The sequence below is a fragment of the Spea bombifrons genome, chromosome 9, assembly GCF_027358695.1.
Source record: "Spea bombifrons isolate aSpeBom1 chromosome 9, aSpeBom1.2.pri, whole genome shotgun sequence".
In the NCBI taxonomy this organism is placed as follows: domain Eukaryota; kingdom Metazoa; phylum Chordata; class Amphibia; order Anura; family Pelobatidae; genus Spea; species Spea bombifrons.
In genome coordinates this window covers 5,687,947-5,710,336 of record NC_071095.1, presented here as the reverse complement: position 1 = coordinate 5,710,336, position 22,390 = coordinate 5,687,947, and the positions used below count along the sequence as shown (strand labels likewise).

The following is a 22,390-nucleotide window of genomic DNA, read 5'->3' as shown; positions in this document are numbered from 1 at the left end:
GTCTGTCGATTTATTGACGCTCGGCTTGGCCGCTTTTGTTTGTTTTGTTCCGGACTCGGCGTTTCCTAGCAGTCTTCTCGGATATGTTCTGTAGAATCCGAGAAGACGAATGAATCAAACGGGATTGTTTCTACAAGTTCTTACACGTTACTTATTATTTATCGATCTCTATAGCGCCGTCCCATTCTGTGGTGCAGTACAACGGGCACGTAGTGCATCACATAAAAATGTGAATTTACAGAAACAAGATAATCCGATAAGGAGGATCCCTGCTCAAAAAGGAGCTTCGAAAGTATGAATTCGACACCAATTCCACCTGCCGGCGGACGACTTTGCGCATGGACACAATTCCTGACCCTCCTGTTCTGTAACTTGGCTCACGTTGCTATTGGAAACAGTCTGTAAATAAGTGAAACTTTTTTTTTTCATTAAATTGTAGAAATTGGGGGTTTTCCTATGGAAATTTTCATCGCTCTGACCGTTATCTTAACCAATAATAATTTTTTTAATCCTTTCCTTGGTCAAAGGTCCAAAAACCCCCAACAAATAATTAAAATTTTAATTGATTTTAATATTTAAATTTTTGTCAGAACTATTTGGCAATCACATGGTTAAGCCCGCTTTTTTTTAGCATATTAACACCATCTGCGTGTCAGCCGACGCGGTGAAACATTAACAAGGGACGTTTTAGATTCCGATACGGCGTAACCTTGGGGACGTTACTTGGATCGCCATGGCAACAGCCACAAAGTTTTATTTTAGACGAGAGCATATATTTATGGAAGGTGTTGATGAGATGCTCCAAAGGCTGTGGATGGGAAGGAAACAGGCCCTTCATCTTGCGGGTGTTGAGAGAGAGAAACAAGGATTTTTCTTGCGATTTTGTAAATTTCACCAGTTTTCACGGTTCTCGGCGCAGCGATAGCTTCCGGTTACATCGCGATCTCGTATTAGATGCCAATGCGCGGTCAGATCAACAAGTCAAGACATGAATCGGTTAGGAGCCGGTTCGGTAAATACGGGCAGCCTTATACAATATAATATATTATAAATTATATACAGATACGCTCCGGCGACAGAGATCAGAGGTGGGGGGGGGCGGGGGGTGTACTTGGAAATATCTCCCGAAACCTTCCTTCTAAAGCTTTTTATCTCCCCACCCCCGTAGTTTAAAGATATTGTATAATTTACTACGCCTTACAGAATTAGGTTTAGATTTTGTGCAGTCTGCTTAACCTCAGGTGGGACCGAGATGTGCCAGTTCAGGAATGAGGGCACCCTCATTTAATTCAAGAAAAACCCTAATTTGAAACCTTAGTTTAAGGGAGGTCAATATGTGATATATATCGTAAAATAATAATAATAACGCTCAGATAACACAAAACACAGAAGAGGGTGGGTTGGACACCTTTTAGGACAGTTTCGGAATGTATCTTTTCAGGTGCACTCTTTTCTGGGACAATTCTAGTTTTTTTTGCACAACCCAGCTTCTATTACCTTATATTAGCATATAAAATGTACTATTAGATGCCAACGTGATTTAAACCCTAGAGCGGTTTTGATAAGCGTTCCAATGCAGATAAAATACCAAGAAGCCCCCACCGCCCCCCCCCGACGGTCACCTCTAGTAATAACACAAGACGTCAAGGCAAGACCGTTTTATTTTCTATTTTCAGTAACATTGCAGCCATCAAAAAGAAAAATCTCTAAAAAACATGAACGGATGGAAGACGATCTCTACAGTGTTACTAAGCAGGAGTCGGGTCCGGAGGTCTCACTCAGTGATGCTATTGGTCGTCCAATAAATTAGAAAGCATGGCTATTAAAGTGCGTTTATTTCTGCGCCGGAATCAGGTCGTCGATGGACTGGCCCTTCTCCAAGCGCTTTTCCATCTCAACAAGGAGCTTCACCCCGTCGACGACCATCTGGACCAGTTCGACCTCGGAGAAGCCCAGGCGGTCGGCGTTGGATATATCAAAGACGCCGCCTACGGCTGCTGTGTCTACACCACCTGAGAAGATATCACGCGAAGGCCATCAATATTAGCATTAATATATATTTTATGGAAAAAAAAACATAAGTTTTGAGGACGCCATTAAAGTTGCTTTAGACAATAAGGCAACAGGACAATGGAGTCCAAGCACGGCCGTTCCACGCCCAGCCCGGCTCCTTACCGGTTCCTCGCTTTTGGAGCCTTAGCCTCTTGAGGATTTCGCCAAACTTGTCGTTCTTGCTGAGGTTCGGCAGCTTAACGTGAACGCCGGCGCGCAGACCGGTTCCCAGGTTCGACGGGCAGGTCAGGATGTAACCGAGGTGCTGGTTCCACATGAACTCGTACCCTTTGTTCTTGAAGAGGGATTCAATCTGGAGATTAAAGGAGCACATAGGAGTTACGGACATTACATGGATATAGGCTTCGGAGTACTCAACAAAAAAGAGGGGGGGGGGGGGGGTCCACCCCACTTCCCATTTTACTAGTTTCAACGTCTTTAGACATCTGCAAGTTCTTTTTTTAAATGTTAGACGTCTAAAAATGTGAAAACTCGTAAAATGGGAAGTCTGGATATTTTATTTTTTTTAAGAAACAATCACTGCTAAATAGTAAGGGAAAATTTAAAAGTATAGGGCAAACAGTGATGGGCGCAGCAGCGATTAAGCACCATGTTTAGTTAAGGAGGGACACCTACAGTGGTCAGGCCATCGCAGAACCTCTTGAACACTTCTTTCATGTTTCCGCCCTTCTGCATGGAAATCACACGTAGGTGGTCTTCCTCGTTGATCCAGACGAGGAAGGTCTTGTTGTCGTTATGCCTTAGAGAATTAAATAAAGATTAAACATACAAAATTAAAGGTTTTTTTGTGGGTTTTTTTGCCCCCCCCCCCGCCTGCTATTCTTGCTGCTTATAAACCGGCAACAGGTCAAGGTGCATTGACCTAGATTCAAATCTTTAGGTTGGATTTAATTCAATAGATTGCCAGGGTTTAAACCGCTTAGCGCTAATGCTAGAGCATGGCAGGACTAGACACAAGACCATGAAGGATCTTTTGTATATTAAAGGGTTCATTACAAGAATAATGACACACAACGTGCCACGTTTAGGGTCAAGGAGAAGAAAAGCCTAAGGGTCACTGGGTCTCTCCAGATATCCACACACTGCGGCATGCTGCAGATATCCAGTTCTCAGGTACAGCCATAAAGTCAATTTAATTTGCGTTAAGACGTTCCCTAAAGCCCATCAATGACATGACCTCGGAACGCAACGACCATAAACATTCTACCGAGCTTCGGTGTTAATAGAAAGACCCATTCAGGAGCGTCGGGGAAACATACCAGATCCCCCTGGCATCAGGCCAGTCCCGGGCCATTCCAGAGGCCAGGAGCAGAGGAGACACCGGCTTGTCGAAGAGGAAGTGGTCATCTATAAGCTGCTGCTGTTCTTGATCGGTCATGCTTTTCAGGGCGTAATATTTTCCTTTCAGGTCACCATCCAGGTTAGCAAGAGCTGGACCACAAAAAGAATATAAAATAGATTTGGACATGTAAAATGTTACTGACGGGAGGAGACTACAGTTTGAAATGGCAGAGGGGATAGCTGTGCTTCTATAATCATGAGAGGTCATCTAGCAGACAAAGGTGAAAAGTATTCTGTATTACGGCAAACACTTTATTACATGTATGGTGCCATCAAAAGAAGAAGAGCATGTAGAAAGGAAGACAGGTTCCTCCTCATTAGCTACTTCTCCCCGTCTCAATTTCAGTGCAAGCTGGAATTTCGAGATGCCAAGTCTTTCCACGAAGACTAAACCATATACAGACAGGTATTTAGGAGGATCCGAGGGATGGAAACTTTCCTTAAAAGGTTCCTTATACTAGAACAGCAGCATCAGGATCACTAATCACCGTACGGAGCACACGCCGGGCGACAGCTTCAAATAAAGACATTTAAAGAGGAATCGCAAGCGATACCAAGTCCAACCCACGTTATAGGAAGTTCAAAACTTCAACGGTTTCTGTAGAGCCTCTGATCTGATAGATCAGCTAGAACATCAAGCTGCACCTTATTATACATAGCCATGGTAGATATTTGTGTTGTAATACAGTGTAACCCCACCACAAACCTTACAGTTTAGCATGGTGGCATCTGATCCACCATGAAACAAACCAACGCAACCCACCGGTTCGGGAGAAGGTTGGCTCATTGTCACGGAAGACATTCCAAAAGCTGTTGGATGATGCCTGATCCTGGTTAAACCGAGGCGAGAGCGTCTTACAAGATTCCTGAGCTCAGCTCCAAGTGTCATGTAAGAGACATTGGAGGGAAACCCACTGGCGTGAAAGCCAATTTGTGTCAATATCCCAAGTCGTTACCCATTAGGTTATTATGTATTTTAAGATGCTTGCACTAGTCCTGTGGCAGTTCTACTAGAGCTCTTTTACAGTTGAAAGGGATTAATGTTTCTACCACACATTCTAGCTACAGTGTATCAAGTGCAGCGACACCTTCTACAGCTAGGGTTACAACGTTTGCTTGGGCTTCTGGACCTGTTAGCAACACGCCCAGGTATCTACTTTGCCCCAAGAGGGCACTTTGATAGATGCAGAGCAGACAGCCAGAATTACCTTCGATGGACAGCTTTTCAATTGCTCGCCTTTCGCCGCGGCTGCAATGAGGAGGGAGGCAGAAGCCACGAATGCTCCTCCCGGTCCGGACACGGGAGCTGATGACGTAGTTTGGGTCCAGATCATCACCACCCTAAATTAGATAAGAAGATTTAATGACTTTTGAGAATCCGAGCAGAAAGGGTGCACCAAAGAGACCCGATGGGTCTTCATCAGCACCAAAGTCTGTTAAACGGTCTATGAAGAAAGCAAAAAGTGGATTCTGGACAAGGAGATTACAGGTAGTGCCAGACGATGGAGACACCATCAACATAATGATCTACATATTAAGACACGTGTCACTAGTACTTTTGAATTGATATAAAAACTCCCCCTCGTGGAGGCTGAAGTCAGTGGCAGCCTATGGCAGAGCCAGCACTCACCTTCAGGTTTTCAGAATTCAAGTCCGTCTTGTGCTGGTCAGTTGGCTTATATCCTCCATGTCTGTCCTCGATGATGGGGTCAAACAGATCCTTGAATACCTCATAGCACTCCTCATCACCAGCAACACATCCCACGGTCATAATGAAGGGGTGTCCTGCACAACACAGCAACGCATTACAAGTGTCTGGCCTAGAACGCCAAGCTTTGGCCACAACGAACCCAACGTTCATACAACGAATGGACTCAACCCAATGGGTTGTATGGCATGACATTATGAAATCACATCATTCTTTAATACTCCAAAGGTTTAGTAATTTTCCTGCACAGGTCAAGGGTTGAGACATTAGCCACGTGGTTCAGTTCCCTGGACTTACAGAAGGCAAGTTTACTGCTTTTTTTTTTTTTCCTCCCCTCCCATGAATATCACATAACCATCCATTCGCTCTGATATGGGAGTGGACTCTGATGGGGGCAACTTAAAAGAAATCGTAGCATGGGGTGTCATGGTTCAGCTATAGGATTTGGCTTTTCAGCATCATTCATGTTGGGCAGGTCAAGCATAAAGTAAATGGGAGCGAGGACTTGCTTTGAAGGACAGCAGATGGCAGCGTGGACAACAAGCATCCCACCAGTTACCTGGGTTATCGATCCCAGTTTGAATGGCATCATCCACAGTAAATCCACTGGGGGTCTGCTTGTCTCTCAGCTTCTTGTACAGGTCCAGGGTCAGCACTTTGGCCATGTGATTGTTGTGGAGACTCAGGTCGGGGAACTCATCTTCCACAGAGTTTTTCAGCTTCAGAAGGTTATGGTTGTTCCCGAAAGGCATGACTGCTCTTTACTGCAAGAGAGCATTTAACACGAACGCGAGCTACTTTTATTTAGACAGTTTGATCGGAAGCTGGATCGTACGCAATTTGACCTTGGAAGTGACCTTAGGCCGCTTATAGGTGGCGGCTCTAAAACCAACCACTTTGCGGTTTAATCAATAAATTAATAGAGTCAAGAGGTCCAGATACTGGTTGTAAAAATATAAATGAAACCCATCAAGTTTAACCCTTTTAAGTTCACACATTTTGATCCAGAAGGAAAGGGAAGACCCCCCCCCCATAACAAAAAGTCATTTTATCCAATATTAAGCCAAACATTCATACACACTAATATATATATATATATATATGTCACACTGTCTATGCTAAAGTGAATGGTTATAGAATTGGATGTCTGATACAATATATACACTTCCCTTTGAATATAATGACAGGACAGTTTGTTGCCCATTTACCAGACTGGGCTACTGATTATGCCGACATGCCCCAGCTACCAATTGTGGTATCTGTTATAAAAGTGCCTTTTTTTATTTATAAAAGTGCCTTTTTATTTATAAAAATAGAAGGGTAAATCTGAAGATTTGTGGTCAGTAGCCCACCGGCTGCAGCAGACATAAGACATGTCAGTAGGGGGCAGTGCTGAGCTGATTTGGGAATTATTAACCCAATGCAAGGAGTTTATAAAGAATAGCAGAATCACAGCAGCAGATAAAAAAAAATTAATCTTTTCGGGTTTTTACCCCCAGAATTTGTACCCCAACATAAAACTAGCAAGACTAGCATTATAAATGTTTTTTTCTATGTGGGTTCCAAACCCCCACTTTTTAATATAAGTGTTCATCTCTTTAAAACCTGCCCCTGGGAGCTCTGCACCCTCAAGCCAGTGCAGACTAATTATCAGTGATTATAACCGATTATTAATGCCCCAGTGCCTGCAGGGAGAGCCTTTCCATAAGAATCAAGGGCTGCAACGCCCTAGATGCACAGAGACGCATCCCAAGGACAAGGGCTGCTGCCCCCCCCCCCGACCCGCCGTGTTTATAAACAGCAAAGCGCTAAATGATCAGCAACGTTCCATTTCGAACCCTGCACCAGATCTGCGCACAGATTGCGCCATTACACCCCACTCACCCCTCCAGCGCTAAATAGCACAGCACCGGGTTCTGATCCAAACCCAGCATGTAAGAAAAGCCCACCGAGGGTCAACCAGCACCGAAAAAGCAGCAGGCACGGCCATTTAAATTATTATATTTAATCCCCATAGGGCTGGGGATCGTGATTGCAATAAACAGCCAGCATTAGGACAATATATAATAATATAAGATATAATACATATGCGATAGAGAGAGAAGAGATACCCCAAGCAGATGCCCCATCTCACCCAACACAAAGCCCTGCAACCTACCTGCTGTTTGTAGGCTTAAGAAGAAGTGATTGCCCCCCAAGACCAGCGAGTACCCAGACCTGAAGGGATGTGTATGTGCAGATACACCCACCTCTTATATATACAGCACTCCAGCCTGCCTGCTATTGGTTGCTATGTATATCCCATTCATTGGATTGGTTGGCTGCTAGAGGGAACCAACAGCACTTTGGAATCAATGCCCTTTCCATTTTGGCAGAGGCTGCTCCTGATGCACTGTACAGAGGCTGCTCCTGATGTATTATACAGAGGCTGCTCCTGATGTATTATACAGAGGCTGCTCCTGATGCACTGTACAGAGGCTGCTCCTGATGTATTATACAGAGGCTGCTCCTGATGTATTATACAGAGGCTGCTCCTGATGCACTGTACAGAGGCTGCTCCTAATGTATTATACAGAGGCTGCTCCTGATGCACTGTACAGAGGCTGCTCCTAATGTATTATACAGAGGCTGCTCCTGATGCACTGTACAGAGCCTGCTCCTGATGCACTGTACAGAGGCTGCTCCTAATGTATTATACAGAGGCTGCTCCTGATGCATTGTACAGAGGCTGCTCCTAATGTATTATACAGAGGCTGCTCCTGATGCACTGTACAGAGCCTGCTCCTGATGCACTGTACAGAGGCTGCTCCTGGTGCACTGTACAGAGTCTGCTCCTAATGTATTATACAGAGGCTGCTCCTGATGCATTGTACAGAGGCTGCTCCTGATGCATTATACAGAGGATGCTCCTGATGCATTATACAGAGGCCGCTCCTGATGCATTATACAGAGGCCGCTCCTGATGCATTATACAGAGGCCGCTCCTGATGCATTATACAGAGACTGCTCCTGATGCATTATACAGAGGCCTCTCCTGATGCATTGTACAGAGGCTGCTCCTGATGCATTATACAGAGGAAGCTCCTGGTGCACTGTACAGAGCCTGCTCCTGATGCGCTGTACAGAGGCTGCTCCTGATGCACTGTACAGAGGCTGCTCCTGATGCACTGTACAGAGGCTGCTCCTGATGCATTGTACAGAGGCTGCTCCTGATGCATTATAAAGAGGCTGCTCCTGATGCATTATACAGAGGCTTCTCCTAATGCATTATACAGAGGCTGCTCCTGATGCACTGTACAGAGGCTGCTCCTGGTGCATTATACAGAGGCTGCTCCTGATGCATTGTACAGAGGCTGCTCCTGATGCATTGTACAGAGGCCGCTCCTGATGCACTATACAGAGGCTGCTCCTAATGTATTATACAGAGGCTGATCCTGGTGCACTGTACAGAGGCTGCTCCTGGTGCATTATACAGAGGCTGCTCCTGATGCATTATACAGAGGCCGCTCCTGATGCATTATACAGAGGCCGCTCCTGATGCATTGTACAGAGGCCACTCCTGATGCACTGTACAGAGGCTGCTCCTAATGTATTATACAGAGGCCGCTCCTGATGCACTGTACAGAGGCCGCTCCTGGTGCATTATACAGAGGCTGCTCCTGGTGCATTATACAGAGGCTGCTCCTGGTGCATTATACAGAGGCTGCTCCTGATGCATTGTACTGTATTAGCTTCTACCACTTATGTAGGGAGGCTGTTCCACTTATCTACCACTCCCTCAGTAAAGTAAAACTTCCTGACATCCCATCTCAGCCTCAGCCCCCTTAGTTTACATTACGGCCTTTTGTTCTATCATTTCTCCTTCTCTCCAATAAACACCTGTCCTTTGTGAAATCCCTTTATGAATTTAATGTTTTCTATTATCGTGGAGCAAAGGATTACATTTAAAGCAAGCTGAATAAATGTTGACTGGTTTCTATGGCGATTGCTCAGTTTTGCCCTGTTTCTTTTTTTGTCGTTTTGCATTGTTCATCTATAATACGAAAATAATGCATCCTGTGTCACTTCTCATCTCGTTGTTACATTACGTCTGCTTTGAACTCACAAGATCTCACCGCAAGAGCTGTAGCTTCTCCAATGATGTTTATAATTAGAAATTAACTCATTCATTCCAGTATGGAAATATATACCCCCATACATATAAAAGCCTTGCCACAGTGGAAATTGTTGGCCGCGCTGGGGAGGGGGTTAAAGTGACGTGCCCCATGATCTGACCTTCGCCCTATATCCCACCCAGCGTGACCCAGAATTCACACCGATGTACTGGAATAGGTTGTGTGCAGGGGGGGGACCCTGATGGTCTGAGCTTATGTGGGGAGGGGGGTGTGAAGAGGGGCTTCTGGATAATGTTGTGTGCGCAGCCCCTCTCCTTCCTGCCCACAATGCCATGCAGCAGCCCCTCCTGCAAACAACACCATCCAGCGACCCCTCTCCTTCCTGCACACACTGCTATGCAGCCCCTCCTGCAAAAACACCGTCCAGCAGCCCCTCTCCTCGCTGCACACACACAGTATCCATCAGAGACTTGGTGTCAATGGGCAGGGCACACAGCGAAGGTCCGACAATTCCCGCAGTGACCAACAATTCCCACAGTCAAGTATTTACTAAGAGCTTTTAGATGGATTTGTGGCCCGTCCGGGAACTCTCCAGGTTTGCCCTGGAGGCTCCGGGCGAAGTGCTGCTTCTCTGGCTCTCCAAGTCAACATGCTCTGATTCTGGGTGGAGTTGGCATTTAGACACACCCACTGCCCATCCCATTCCCCTCCCACCCCCATACAGTTTCACGCTAGGTTACCCCTCTATAGAGAGTGGGCTCCGGCTAACCTGAGCCAGAACACTCCCAGGTATACTGATAGCGATTTATGTCAGTCATTTATAATAAAAAACAACTAAATATACATTTACTGCAGTTTATACGCAAACCAATGCTTGTTTTTATCTCCACAAAGGGAGGACAACAAGATATTAAAATATGGACTGAATATTTTGAGTGTGAAAGCAGGACTATCATTCCAAAGCAGGGACTCTTGGCAGTTTTGTATCCGCCCTGTAAGTAGGAATAATGGATTTTCTGATAACGGCACTCAGCGTACCTGGAACCGATTTCTACCTGGAAATAAAATGATTAAAATATTATTATCGCTTTATTACTAAAGCCAGGAAGGCGCTGTATAACGAAATCATTGGATGCCTTCGCCAGAAAAATAACACCAATAAAAACTGACTGGATGCTATAAAAAAGGGAGTTTTAATAAAAAATGTTAGTTTCAAAGAGGATCGGTTTTATCCGCAGGAGAACGCTATAGCTAGCTCCTGCCCCGGATTTAGCAGGACTGTCCTGTTTTGGGACCTGGGTCCTGGAGGTCTGGGTTATCTCTATGTCACCTCTCTGGGTGTACATAGCTTATTGTACCTGAGCGCACACTCACAAGGTCCTTCCTCACTAACACTATGAACCCTTTTGGCTTATGGTGATGAGATCTAATACATAGCACTGAGTCTTGCATTTGAGTTTTTTCTGGATTTTTATTTTTCCCAAACCGGTAATAATTAGTCAACTTGAACTGAATCGTTTTGACCGAGAATTCCCATCAAGGTCCTGCCAGCTGTGCAGCAAACAGGTGGGAGAGGGGCTGCTGGATCATGTTGTGTGCCGAAAGGAGAGGGCTGTTTAAACATAGCATTAAAAATACTTGAATTCCAATGATTAATGATTATATTTATTTTGCGTTAGTTCTACCTCCTTATAAGCACCCCCACATCTGCTTTCTATACACACTCTGGCTATATCACCTTCCTAAAGAAAACAATGCAAGACCATAAAGTACTAAGGGCATAAATCTGCACATATGCTGAAGATGAAGGACACTGGAATAGGGAGCTTGGGACTGATCCTGGAAATCTAGGACAGGTAGCATCAGCAGAATCGGGTTTTGAAATGGCCAGTCTTGTAATTTTTGTGCATTCTGGCCGGTACTTGAGTTCTTTCACCACAAAACTGGCTGGAATCTTTACACATTTATTTTTATTATTATTGTTATTATTATTGTTATTATTTGCACATATATTTTTAAAAATTGATATTATCCCTTTTATATTATTATTATTATTATTATTGCAAAATAATAAGAAATATATATTTTTATAAAACAAATAAAAATATTATATATATTTATATAAAATAAAAATATTATTATTATAACGAATGAATAAATAAATATAAATGAAATAATATTTTTCAGTATTAGTATAGTATTTTCAAAAATGTATTGAAATAATAATATAAGAATAAAATAATGCGTTCCTGCCGATACCGCTGAGAATAACCGGCGAATAACTGTCAGCTACCGCCTGATCAGCAGCAGCGAGCATCGCGTGACGTCATATTAGCGCGACCCGGCGGTCACCCACGTGTCTGACAGGAGGCTCCTGCTGCTGAATCTCGGACAGTATACTCGGTAAAAGCCCCCTTTTTCTGGTATGTTTTCGCTTCTGTCCGCTGGTACACCCGCCCTGCCGGTGGCTGCTCGTTATACGGCGCTGTATTGCTTTAGCCGGCGTTAGGCACGGGCTTGTGTGCCGTACAGAGATAATAGCAGCTTCAGGATAGATATTTAAAAATGGATAGCTGAAATAAAGCTGACAGTGTGATTTAATGTGCAGCACCAAGTGCTTAACTGCTCCCCTCAGCCAGCACCCTGCACCCTGCAAAAATAACAATAATCTAAATTTTAATGTAATATGGGTGATTTTCCTGTTTCGCCTGCTTTTTATTTTGCAGACAGATGGACGGCCTTTACGTAAAAGCTGAATTATATTTCTCATTTATGAGTTATTTGCATCTCTTGATATGAAACGTAGATATTATAAGCAAGCAGGGAACGGTACGTCTACAAACAGGCAATCTGCCGGCAGATTGGCCCCGTTCGGCCCGTCTAGTCACCGGTTATTCCTGCTCTAAAGACTCAAACCTTAATCAGCCTTTGGTCTCGTCTTAGATTCAGGAGTCATATCCCTATCCCATGCATGTTTAAGTCCCCTCGCTGTATTACCCTCTACCACGTCTGCTGGGAAGCTGTTCCACTTATGTACAGCCCTAGAATGTACATTGATGCGCATAGAAACGAGACCATGAGTGTATTCATGAGTGTAAAATATGTTATTCCTATTAACGCCTCAATATGCAAGTACCCGGGTATATAAATATCATAGGGTTATGTAAAAGGTCTTTAGCGTAACCGTTTGAAACAAATGTCCCTCTTTGGCCGTTTGAAATATGAGACGGGACTGTATTTGTTTCCAATTTCATCAAAATAGATAATAAGATCAGCAAAATATTTTACCACAAATGTAGCAAAACGAGATGAAATAAACGTGTGGTGCGCAGACGGTGTATCTGTTACATCTGAACTAAGAATAACACAAAGTGCGGCGTATGGAGTACATGCAGTGGGAGTGATGGTCTCTTGCCCAGAGAGCTTACAGTTCAAATGATTGAGTGTATCTGGAGAAAGGGCTGTTGTGGATTAGCCACATGTATTCTTGGCCAGGACTGGCCATCCGGCACAATGCCCAGTGGGCCGCTGGCCATGATTGGTATATAAGCGCCCAGTCTGCGGCTCCAGCGGCAGACCAGGTGCTGTGCGTCCTCCGGCACGTAATGCGCGGCCTCTCGTATCCAGCTGTCGGGGCACTTGTGTCACTTGGTGGCCGTCAGCCGTAGAGAGTGCCAGATTATCACCGTTATCACCGATTGTTGGTTATATGACATCCTAGTGATGTAATAATATATGATGATGTGTTGAGTCACTCGTGATTGAAAGTGTTCTATAATCCTTTGTTGTAATCGTTGTATTCCGTAAAACAATACAAACGAGGGGGGGCTACTGTTTATGGCTAACCTATCTGACTTGATCTGGCGGAGACACGGGGGCTTTGGAATGTGTGTATAACAGCACTGTGATGACGGATTTTTATAATATATATATATTTATTATTAGGAGATCACGTTAGGATGAGCTTTGTGGAATACAGAGAGCTCATACAGGATGGAGACACCGCCATCGTCTTTCTGGGCCACGACTCCATGTTCCCGGTGGCCATCAAACACGGCAGCCAGACCCAGACGAAATACGGCGTCATCCGGCATTCGGCAGACCTGATCGGGAAGCGGTATGGGTCCAAGGTGACGTGCAGCAAAGGAGGCTGGGTGTACATTCTGTATCCCACGCCGGAGTTATGGACCATGAATCTCCCTCACCGCACTCAAATCCTGTATTCTGCCGACATCTCTATCATCACCATGATGCTGGAACTGAAGCCGGGCTCTGTGGTCTGTGAATCAGGTAATGCGGCGTTATTGCCTCACTACTGTTGGTAATGATGTCATAATCCGTGTCGTTTAGAACACGCGAGTTGTATGTGTGGCGTCTGCATTTCTTTTGAGGCTTTGTGGCGTTAAATGATTGATTCATTCCGCTTCCATGTCTTGCAAGTCCGGCTAATCCTTTGAACCCAAGTTAGAAATGTCTGTGTTAGCCAACTAAAGGGTTAATATATAGATTGCAAGCTTGCCCTTCTGTACCGGTATGTCTCAATGTGTCTTATTTAAAAATTCACTAAGCGGGGTGCCAAAGGGTGTTGTAAGACGTAATTAAGTGCCCAATGCACATGGACCAATAATATAAGTGTGTCATTTTAACCATTTAAAGGAGACAAACTTTTTATTATCATGAAAAAATGTACCATGCGGGCAGCCGTCGTAACTTCTGTCCTCTGGATCTGCGTGGTTATTCCTCCCCATTAGGTTATCTATCCCGTAGTGTGGATTGTTGATAGGTTTAGGCAGCGTTTGTAATGAGGACCGGGAATTGATAACAGCCTGTTTAGCCGCCGTGCAGCGCTGCGGAATATGATGGCGCTATATGAATCGTGAATATTTTACCCATCTGCCCGCACGGCTCCTCTGTTTGGATTCGCAGCGGTAGTCGCGCAGCCCCCGCGTGTTCTGAGGCACTTTGTTCCCTGCGGGCGGGTTATGGATTTTCTGCGTTTCGCCCCGTAACGCGCACCTTCGCTAATTTCATTTTGCTAATGGCTCTGCGTTCCCAAGCCTAATCCGGTGAGAGCTTAGCCGGCACACGTGATCCCGGAGGTCACAGATGGCGTCTCAGCAAATGCAAAGCTTGACTTACGCCTTCGCCACGTATCGGTGCGGATTAACCCCTGAGAGACCGCCTGCGGTATAGAAAACCCTCTTATTTGTTGGTCTGATCTCAGATCCGGGATCCTCATGCGCGCTTACATGTTATAACGCTGAATGTAGACGTCTTCAGAGACTTTGGAATCTAACGTGTCGATAGGCATGTCCGTCAGCCCAGCGTCTTCAGAGACGCGTCGCATGGCGCCGCACAGTGTGTTCGGAGATCTGCATTTACATAAACGCCTCGAGTCACACCAGGCATTGTTCTCCAAACAAGGGACAAGCTGTCTGTGACAGGGGCTGCGTGTCTGCAAGCTCTGTGTAGGCAAGACGCTCTTCCATTTCCAGCAGAAACCTCGGCTTCTTCCTAAGGTTCTTAGGTTCTTGTAACAATCTATACGTTCTTCAAACTATGCCCTGCGGCTTATGGAGACCGCTTATTAATCACGTTCAGAATAAGTAACTATATATAAGTTATGAGCACTCTATATGAACGGCAGATATTTAAAATGTAAAAAAAAAAAACGTGAGGTAACCAAAAACTGGTGTATTTTCTGTAGTTATTTGATCAGAACCTTGTGGAAACGTGAACGCTACTAAGCAATGTCTGAGTTTCTATCCCCCTGCTGAACGGCGAACAAACCTTCTAAAGGAGGTTATGGGAATGGAGGCAGTCAGTAATTTGCTTTCTACGAATCTTTAAATATGTATTAGAGCCCGTAGGCGTCCGTTCCATAGGCCCCTTTGTTTAGCTGGAATACTGAATGTTGAGGGTTCTAGAAGAAAAGAGAACAAGAAGTTGTGTGTGCGGCCTGGGCTTAGACCTTGTTCTTGTATGTTTTCAGGTACCGGCAGCGGCTCTCTTTCTCATGCCATTATACGCACGGTGGCTCCCACCGGCCATCTGTACACGGTGGAGTTCCACCAGCAGAGAGCCGAGAAAGCGGCGGAGGAGTTCCGGCAGCATAAGGTGGACCATCTGGTCACGGTGAAGAACCAGGACGTGTGCAAGAACGGGTTTGGTGTGTCGCATGTCGCCGACGCCGTGTTCCTAGACATTCCTTCTCCGTGGGAGGCTATTGGTCATGCGAAGTGTGCTCTAAAGGTTGAAGGTACGTGTGGGGTTATAATTTAGCCCGTTTTGTGGCTGACTTTCAAAGCCTAATGTTTTGGTGGAACCATCGCAAGTGGCTAGCTTGATGTGGAACATGTTGGCTTTTGTGTGGGGGTCATACATGGTGCAGTGGCTTTGAGTGATAGAAAATTCAAGCCATCACTTCGCCCACATGAGTAGGACGATGATCTAGAGATGGCTGCTCAACAGAATATCATATGAAATCGGTGGGAATGAGTTGTCTTGGTGGTAGACCCAACAGAGAATTGGTCAGTAACACGAGGACCTCCATTAAAGACCAAACCAAAGAGCACTGAGCCAACGAAGGTGCAGAGCCATTAAATATTGGCTACGCGATGGTTCTAGACCAATGTCATCAATGTTTTTCTACAGTTTTTCATTAGAAAGCATTGGCTGGGGCCATACACCATGGTATACGCTAGGAGGGCTTCCAGTGCCACCAGTGGAACAAGAAAGCTATAGAAAAAAGTCAAGTTTAAGGCCGTTTAAAACATTTATTAAATATTATATTGGATTGCGGCTAGATGATTAGTAATCTAATGCGTTTTTCTAATGTCGGCTGAATATTAAAGTCGATTTAAACATTTATGGAAATTGATCCTAAAAAGTGAGAAATTATGTTTTCGTGGATTCAAAACATCACAGATAAAAGCTCCAATCTCTTGGGATGTTTAATTGGTGTTGTGTGTGTGTGTGTTCCGTGGATTCACTGTTGCATGTTTTTTTTTTCTCCCCCATTTCCTTTAAATGAAAACGGATAACTAGAGCTGCAACAACGAATCGATAATGAAAATCGTTAACGAATTTCATTATCTATTAGTTGAATCAGTTTTATCGAATATAAGATGAGGGTTTTCTCAGAGCAAATGCTCTGAAAAATGCCCCTCGTCTTAAAATCGGACCTCAAACAGAGGTCGGATAGTAACACTAAGATCCAGGTCCCCCGCAGCGCTGCAGGGGAGCCGGATCCTCCTCTCTGACAGCCAGCGAGCGTCTGTGCGATGCACGCAGACATCCTCAGCTGTTGACGGCCGGGCTTCTATGATGGAGCACCAGCGTGACGTGACCTTCCAGTGCTCATCCATAGAAGCCCCGGCGGAAGTACCGGCCAGCGCATTGCTCGCCGGCTGCCAGGGAGAAGGATCCCCCGCAGGGTACAATCAGCCTTTTGAGACGTGTCGAGTACGATCGCCTCGCCTTAGATTTGATTGTCTTCTTCTAGATGAAGGACGGTTTTGGATGGATGAGATTCATGAACATTTTCACGTCCATGTTTTCAGCCAAACAAATGAACGGTCGTGCTGAGACAGAATGCCATCGGATGGGGATATTTAGTGTTTTTATATGGACTATATATATATATATTCCCATTAAAGAAAAAAAAAAAGTTTTATTAACCGAGGAAGCTAGCCATACCTTATCTTTGCTATTCCTGTAGGATCTTCATAATCGGAAATAATGCACATATCAAAATGACAGCCTCGGCATTTATTGCTCATGCTGTCCATGTGGTGAATAATGTATTTATTTTCAGTTCCTCCCAAAAACCTCCGTTTCTCACCCGCTCCGTACAGGAATCTGTGAGCCGCGTTGACCCCAGGCTCAGCTTCGTAAATACAGCTTCCCCTATTTCCATCTGATTCCCGATGCAAACCGAAAGCTGTAGCTACGTTCTACATAGAAGCTTCATTATGGCTTCTCGAGGGACATTGAGTGCTTCAAACATTCCCGGCCAAAGACAGCAGAGTAAATCCCTCAACTAAGTGGGGGGGGGGAGTGAGACCTCGTAACACACAAGCCGTGTTTTATACCCAACAATGGCACAAGTGTCAAGAGAAAATAACTTTTAAAGGGTTAATATTGGAAGAGTCAGTGCATTTAGAATGTCCGGGGTATGGATATTCCGGAAGAGCTTTGTTATAATTTAATTTTTTTCTCTTGGAAAGGATGCATTTTTTATTATTGAGTTTTGTGTCAACTGGAGAGAATTCAGCGAACGTCTTGTAGGAAGCAGGTTGCTGACGAGGGAGGATGACGACGATTACACTGAAAAACCTTATTTTTGGGATAAATCGCTGTACCGCCTGGACAGCCTCCTCTTCAGATGAAGACAGCGAGCCTCCTTGTGAATCGAGATACGACAGAGATGGGGAAACCTCCAGCCATAGACGGCGAGCCTCGTTGTCCACCTACATATGGCCAAGATGGGGATGTCCGCACTTCCAACCGAAGATCGCGAGTCGACTTACATATCAGCGAGTGGGGGGGGTGCAAATGATGACCCTGTCTGAGCAGAGTGTAGACGTGAGTCCCATGAAAATTCCCATGGAGACCTGGGAGAAGTTGATTGTCCTCCTTCCGTAGAACCCCCCCTGTGTGCCGCGTCGGCTTCCCCTGCCCGTCGTCCTTTCCCCAATCTCCAAAAAGTGAATAGTTTCACAGTTTTCTGTGCCGCTGAATTTGTGTCATTTAGTGACTGCTGGCCTTAAAGTGCCAGGACTGGTTTTCACCAACGATATAAGAAGATTAACCCCTCAAGTTCCAATTTTGCCCAACAACGCATTGAAATCACCCCTAGGTTCACCTGTGATGTAGCGTTTTTTTTTTGGCTATTTTATTTATTCGTTTTTCTATAATGCTGCGTATCGCCCCGTTCAGCATCCGAGGAGCCTGAAACAGGCCGTCTAAGCGATGCTGAAAATTACGCTGGTGGCGGCAGAATTTCTCAGAGCAGCCGTAGCGGATTTGCAATCCCCGGGTGCTCTGGGACGTGAAGGTGACCCACGTGAATCGCTGATCGTTTGTGAAGACGTGAGGGCGGCGGATGAGGACATAGGAGAACCTCGTAAAACCTTTTACTTGTCCTGCTTACCCGTTGTACAACGCTGCAGAATATGACGCCGCAATATAAATCAATATATAATGCTGTCCAAAGCCTAGTTCGTGTCAAACCGAGGTTATTTACCCGGTCGCGTTTCTTTGCCCATATATGGTAAATTTCCCAGCTGTCTGTGGTTTTTGGCAACGTTCTTCTTATCTGCCCCAAAGCTGTACTCTGCAGTAAATTGAGCGATATATATATATATATATATATATATATATAATATAATATAATATAATATTACACACCCTGTTTGCTCCATGACTACCCTTCTGTACTTTATATCTAGCCCGGCTAAGGGTTAATCTCGCTTCCCAGAGCCGATCTGCTTGTCTCCTGCATTGCTTTGCTCTTTATGACGGCCTCTGCCGTTTCTGTATCAATCACGGTAATTGGCTGCTTTGGAAGGGAAACGCTCCGGGTTTTTATTTTTCTGGGGGTCGCGTTGCGGATCATGCGGCTTTTGGCTGCGCCTGCGGAATTTTTTTTTATTTTTTTTTTTAAAGTATCGTCGGCTGAGCAGAAATAAATGTTGAGCTCCTCCTGTGTAATTCTCCGGGGATGTCGCCCGAGCGGGTGATGTATGTAGAAAAAGGAGGACGTATGAGTGAAAATATACAGACTCCCAGGTGCGTCTAAGCCAAGGGTTTGCCGCGGCATCCCTTCCAAGAGGGGAGATCGTTACGGAATCTCAATTACTCGAGAATTCTTCTCTCTTATAGGTATGGCTGAGGTTGGCTTTATAACGAGGACGGAACGCGCAGGTTTCTTCTTCATAAAGATTCCAGAAACAGACTCCCCGATTTGAGTCTTTATATAAACGGAACGCGCAGGGCCTGACGGGGTTCGCGGCTCACAGAGAGCATTCAGTTCCTCTCGTACCTCTCCGCCAGCGGCCGCACGTCATGCCAAGTATAGAGCGTTGTGACCTCGCTTGCTAACAGCTCTCGCCAGCTGCCTTCAAAGGGACAAGTCTTCTCAGAGTGACTGCGGCTTGATGGGCCTCGGTCTCTGAGCTGGCCGCTCTCTCTCTCCTCTTTTCTCTCTCTCTTTCCTCTTTTCTCTCTCTCTTTCCTCTTTTCTCTCTCTCTTTCCTCTTTTCTCTTTCTCTTTCCTCTTTTCTCTCTCTTTCTCTCTCTCTCCTCTTTTTTTTCTCTCTCTCCTCTTTTTTTTCTCTCTCTCCTCTTTTTTTTCTCTCTCCTCTTTTTTTTTTCTCTCCTCTTTTTTTTTCTCTCTCTCTCTCTCTCTCTCTCTCTCCTCTTTTCTCTCTCTCTCTCTCCTCTTTTCTCTCTCTCTCTCTCCTCTTTTCTCTCTCTCTCTCTCCTCTTTTCTCTCTCTCCTCTTTTCTCTCTCTCTCTCTCCCTCCTCTTTTCTCTCTCTCTCTCTCTCTCTCTCTCTGTCTCTATCCTCTTTTCTCTCTCTCTCTCCTCTTTTTCTCTCTCTCTCTCTGTCTCTCTCCTCTTTTCTCTCTCTCCTCTTTTCTCTCTCTCTCTCCTCTTCTCTCTCTCTCTCTCTCTCTCTCTCTCTCTCTCTCTCTCTGTCTCCTATTTTCCCTCTCTCTCTCCTCTTTTCTCTCTCTCTCTCCTCTTTTCTCCTGTAACACGTACTGCGCATGCAGAAGCGTTCTCCGGCAGCCGCCGCCGCGAGGTTCGTTCGGTTTGTTTCAATCTGACGATATACGTGCGGCTGAGAAGCCTTCAGTGAAACGTGACTGCGACGAAAGAGACATCAGTCTTTTTTATTGCCGCTGTTTAAATCGCCCACCTAGAACGCATTAAAAAAAAACGGAGCGCGCTGAAAATGTGAGAGCGACCTCGGAGGGCCGGGTTCATAGAAATGTTATGGGAACGGTCCGGTTCTAACATTAAGCGCGCCGTGAATTGTGCTGACAATGCTTTTGGATAATAACGATTTGACTTTAATAAAAGAATGCATGTTTAAAATATATATATATTTTTTATTATTATTATTTATTTATTATACAAATCCATAATGAGTATTAATCCCGGTCTCACCGCAGACGTCTCACCGATATCTCTATATAACGGCGTATTTTTCAAGACGCAGGTCACGTGATTACATCACCAACGGAAAAAGCAAATTATAAACCTTGTTTTTTTTTTAATAACGTTAAATGTCTTTGAACGGATATTACCGATCTAGATTTTTTTTTTATTGTGCCCGGTTTGCGTATCATCCTCTCCTATCATAAAACTCTAGATTCTAGTCCGTGATCTCGTATGGAATCTTCTCCAAGTAGGAGGTGTTTGCTGTTCTTCAGCTTGGCTTGGTTTTTCTCGGTTTGGTCCCCGGCGTGGAGCCGCGTGTTTTATAAATGTATTATTCATCGGACGGAATACCCCCAGGACGCGCCGGCTCGGATGGCGTGGATCGGTAATCAGAACCCGCAGAAGAATGCGTATATATATATTTTTATCTTCTGTCTTTCAGGTGGTCGGGTCTGCTCCTTCTCCCCCTGCATCGAGCAGGTCCAAAGAACCTGCCTGTCGTTGGAGGAACACGGATTCACCGAGATCAACACCCTGGAGATCCTCCTGCGCGTGTACGACGTGCGGACCGTCAGTTTACCCGTCCCGGATCTCGGGAGACCCGGCGACGAGAAAAGCGCCGCGGGGTCCGACAGCAGCGAGCTTTCTAAGCAGACGTCCGCGTGCGAACTCTATAAAAGCGGAGTCCCCCCCAGGGAAACCGTGGGTCACACGGGGTACCTGACCTTTGCCACGCTCAGTCTATTTTAGACGTTTCCCTCTTAGACTGTATAATCTCGCACCATATAAAGCCCGGCTGAGCTCAAAAAAATGCATTTTGTGTAAACAGCCGGCAGACGAGAACGGCAGCGACTGCACGGCTCACGCGTGGACTCTGATTACCCTCCCCCACCCCCCGGTGCTTATAGAACGGCGTCGGCGTGGGAATAAAGTGTTTCATATTGTACCTGATCACTAAGGAGTCTGAAGGGTTAAAGAATTATTAGCTGCCACAGCGGCTGTCGGGGGCAGAAATCCCTTTTTTTTTTTTATGTTAACCCTTTGTCTGCCAGCCACATATTTACATGTATTTTTTTGCAAGAAGGTGTTGTGGTACAAACGGCACCGCTTTGGAACTCAAAGGGTTCTGTGTTCTGAATGGTGCTCTCCCTCTCCGTCTCTCTATCTCTCTCTATCAGTCTCTCTCTCTCTCTGCCTCTGGCTTTCTTTCCCATCTTCCTTTTTTAGACGCTGAAGCCTGCGCAGGCTGAACGGCTCCGTACGCGAGGCTTGCGGGGCTTTGGTTTGCCCATATTAGTCTATGGAGCACCGCTGGGTTGCACTCGGCAGCTGCTTATAATTCCCGTTCTCTTGTTTTAAGGGAATATTTACAGCTTGATGTATACAGCGTCCAGGGCTGCGGCCTCGGACTGTCTATTTTCTCGTGTTCTTGTTCTTCTGATTATTCTTTTTAGAACACCAAAAAATATCTTCAGACTTTGGTCTTATCCATGCATCCCTCTAATAAACGTTCAGTTAAAAATAAATAAATTATGTTTCCTTATTAGTAATTGAGTTGTTCTGGCCCATTTTTTTGGGCAGCAGAACGCACTGATTGGTTGATGATGTCATATTAAAGTTGCTGTCAGTTTAATGTGTTGTGATTTCTCCTGTGATTAGCAGGCAGGTTAACGTCTTGTACATGATTTAGCGGAGTTGTCGCGGTTTCTTACAGCCGACGCACTGCGATTTTTCTAAACCGCGAACCGCGGTGAGCCGGCTCGCTGACCGGGTGCCCCCGCTGCCCGCGATCAATAACTTTACCCCCACCGCTCGATCAATAACTTCCAAAGACGTAACGTGTTATGTGACTTATCTCTTAGAGCGGAAAATAATTCTGGAAGCTTCACGTTGTTAAATGTCTCACTCCAGATATAATTACATTATATATAATATTAATATTAATAATATCATTCTTTATTCATGTAAGATTTTGCCTCTT

General features: G+C 45.1%; 2 protein-coding genes across 2 annotated transcripts; one reads left to right on the top strand and one right to left on the bottom strand.

Moving 5' to 3' along the window:
- Positions 1-1,643: 1,643 nt before the first annotated feature.
- On the bottom strand, positions 1,644-7,353 carry CKB (creatine kinase B). Its single transcript, XM_053475473.1, has 8 exons — positions 7,281-7,353; positions 5,682-5,886; positions 5,045-5,199; positions 4,623-4,755; positions 3,333-3,504; positions 2,689-2,812; positions 2,176-2,365; positions 1,644-2,012 (listed from the first exon to the last, which is right to left on the bottom strand). Exons 2-8 carry the CDS (start codon positions 5,872-5,874, stop codon positions 1,834-1,836), a joined length of 1,146 nt encoding a protein of 381 aa, XP_053331448.1. The 5' UTR covers positions 5,875-5,886; positions 7,281-7,353; the 3' UTR covers positions 1,644-1,833.
- A 4,225-nt stretch (positions 7,354-11,578) lies between these two features.
- Positions 11,579-21,312, top strand: TRMT61A (tRNA methyltransferase 61A). The gene is made up of 4 exons (XM_053475279.1): positions 11,579-11,640; positions 13,183-13,527; positions 15,230-15,496; positions 20,852-21,312. Exons 2-4 carry the CDS (start codon positions 13,197-13,199, stop codon positions 21,157-21,159), a joined length of 906 nt encoding a protein of 301 aa, XP_053331254.1. The 5' UTR covers positions 11,579-11,640; positions 13,183-13,196; the 3' UTR covers positions 21,160-21,312.
- The last annotated feature ends 1,078 nt before the right edge of the window (positions 21,313-22,390 follow it).

Coding starts and splice junctions, on each gene's coding strand:
- CKB (XM_053475473.1), bottom strand. CDS start 5,874: ATGCCTTTCGGGAACAACCATAACCTTCTGAAGCTGAAAAACTCTGTG. Junction 5,200..5,681: donor AACTGGGATCGATAACCCAG/GTAACTGGTGGG, acceptor TGTGTTGTGCAG/GACACCCCTTCATTATGACC. Junction 4,756..5,044: donor TGAATTCTGAAAACCTGAAG/GTGAGTGCTGGC, acceptor TATCTAATTTAG/GGTGGTGATGATCTGGACCC.
- TRMT61A (XM_053475279.1), top strand. CDS start 13,197: ATGAGCTTTGTGGAATACAGAGAGCTCATACAGGATGGAGACACCGCC. Junction 13,528..15,229: donor CTCTGTGGTCTGTGAATCAG/GTAATGCGGCGT, acceptor GTATGTTTTCAG/GTACCGGCAGCGGCTCTCTT. Junction 15,497..20,851: donor GTGTGCTCTAAAGGTTGAAG/GTACGTGTGGGG, acceptor TCTGTCTTTCAG/GTGGTCGGGTCTGCTCCTTC.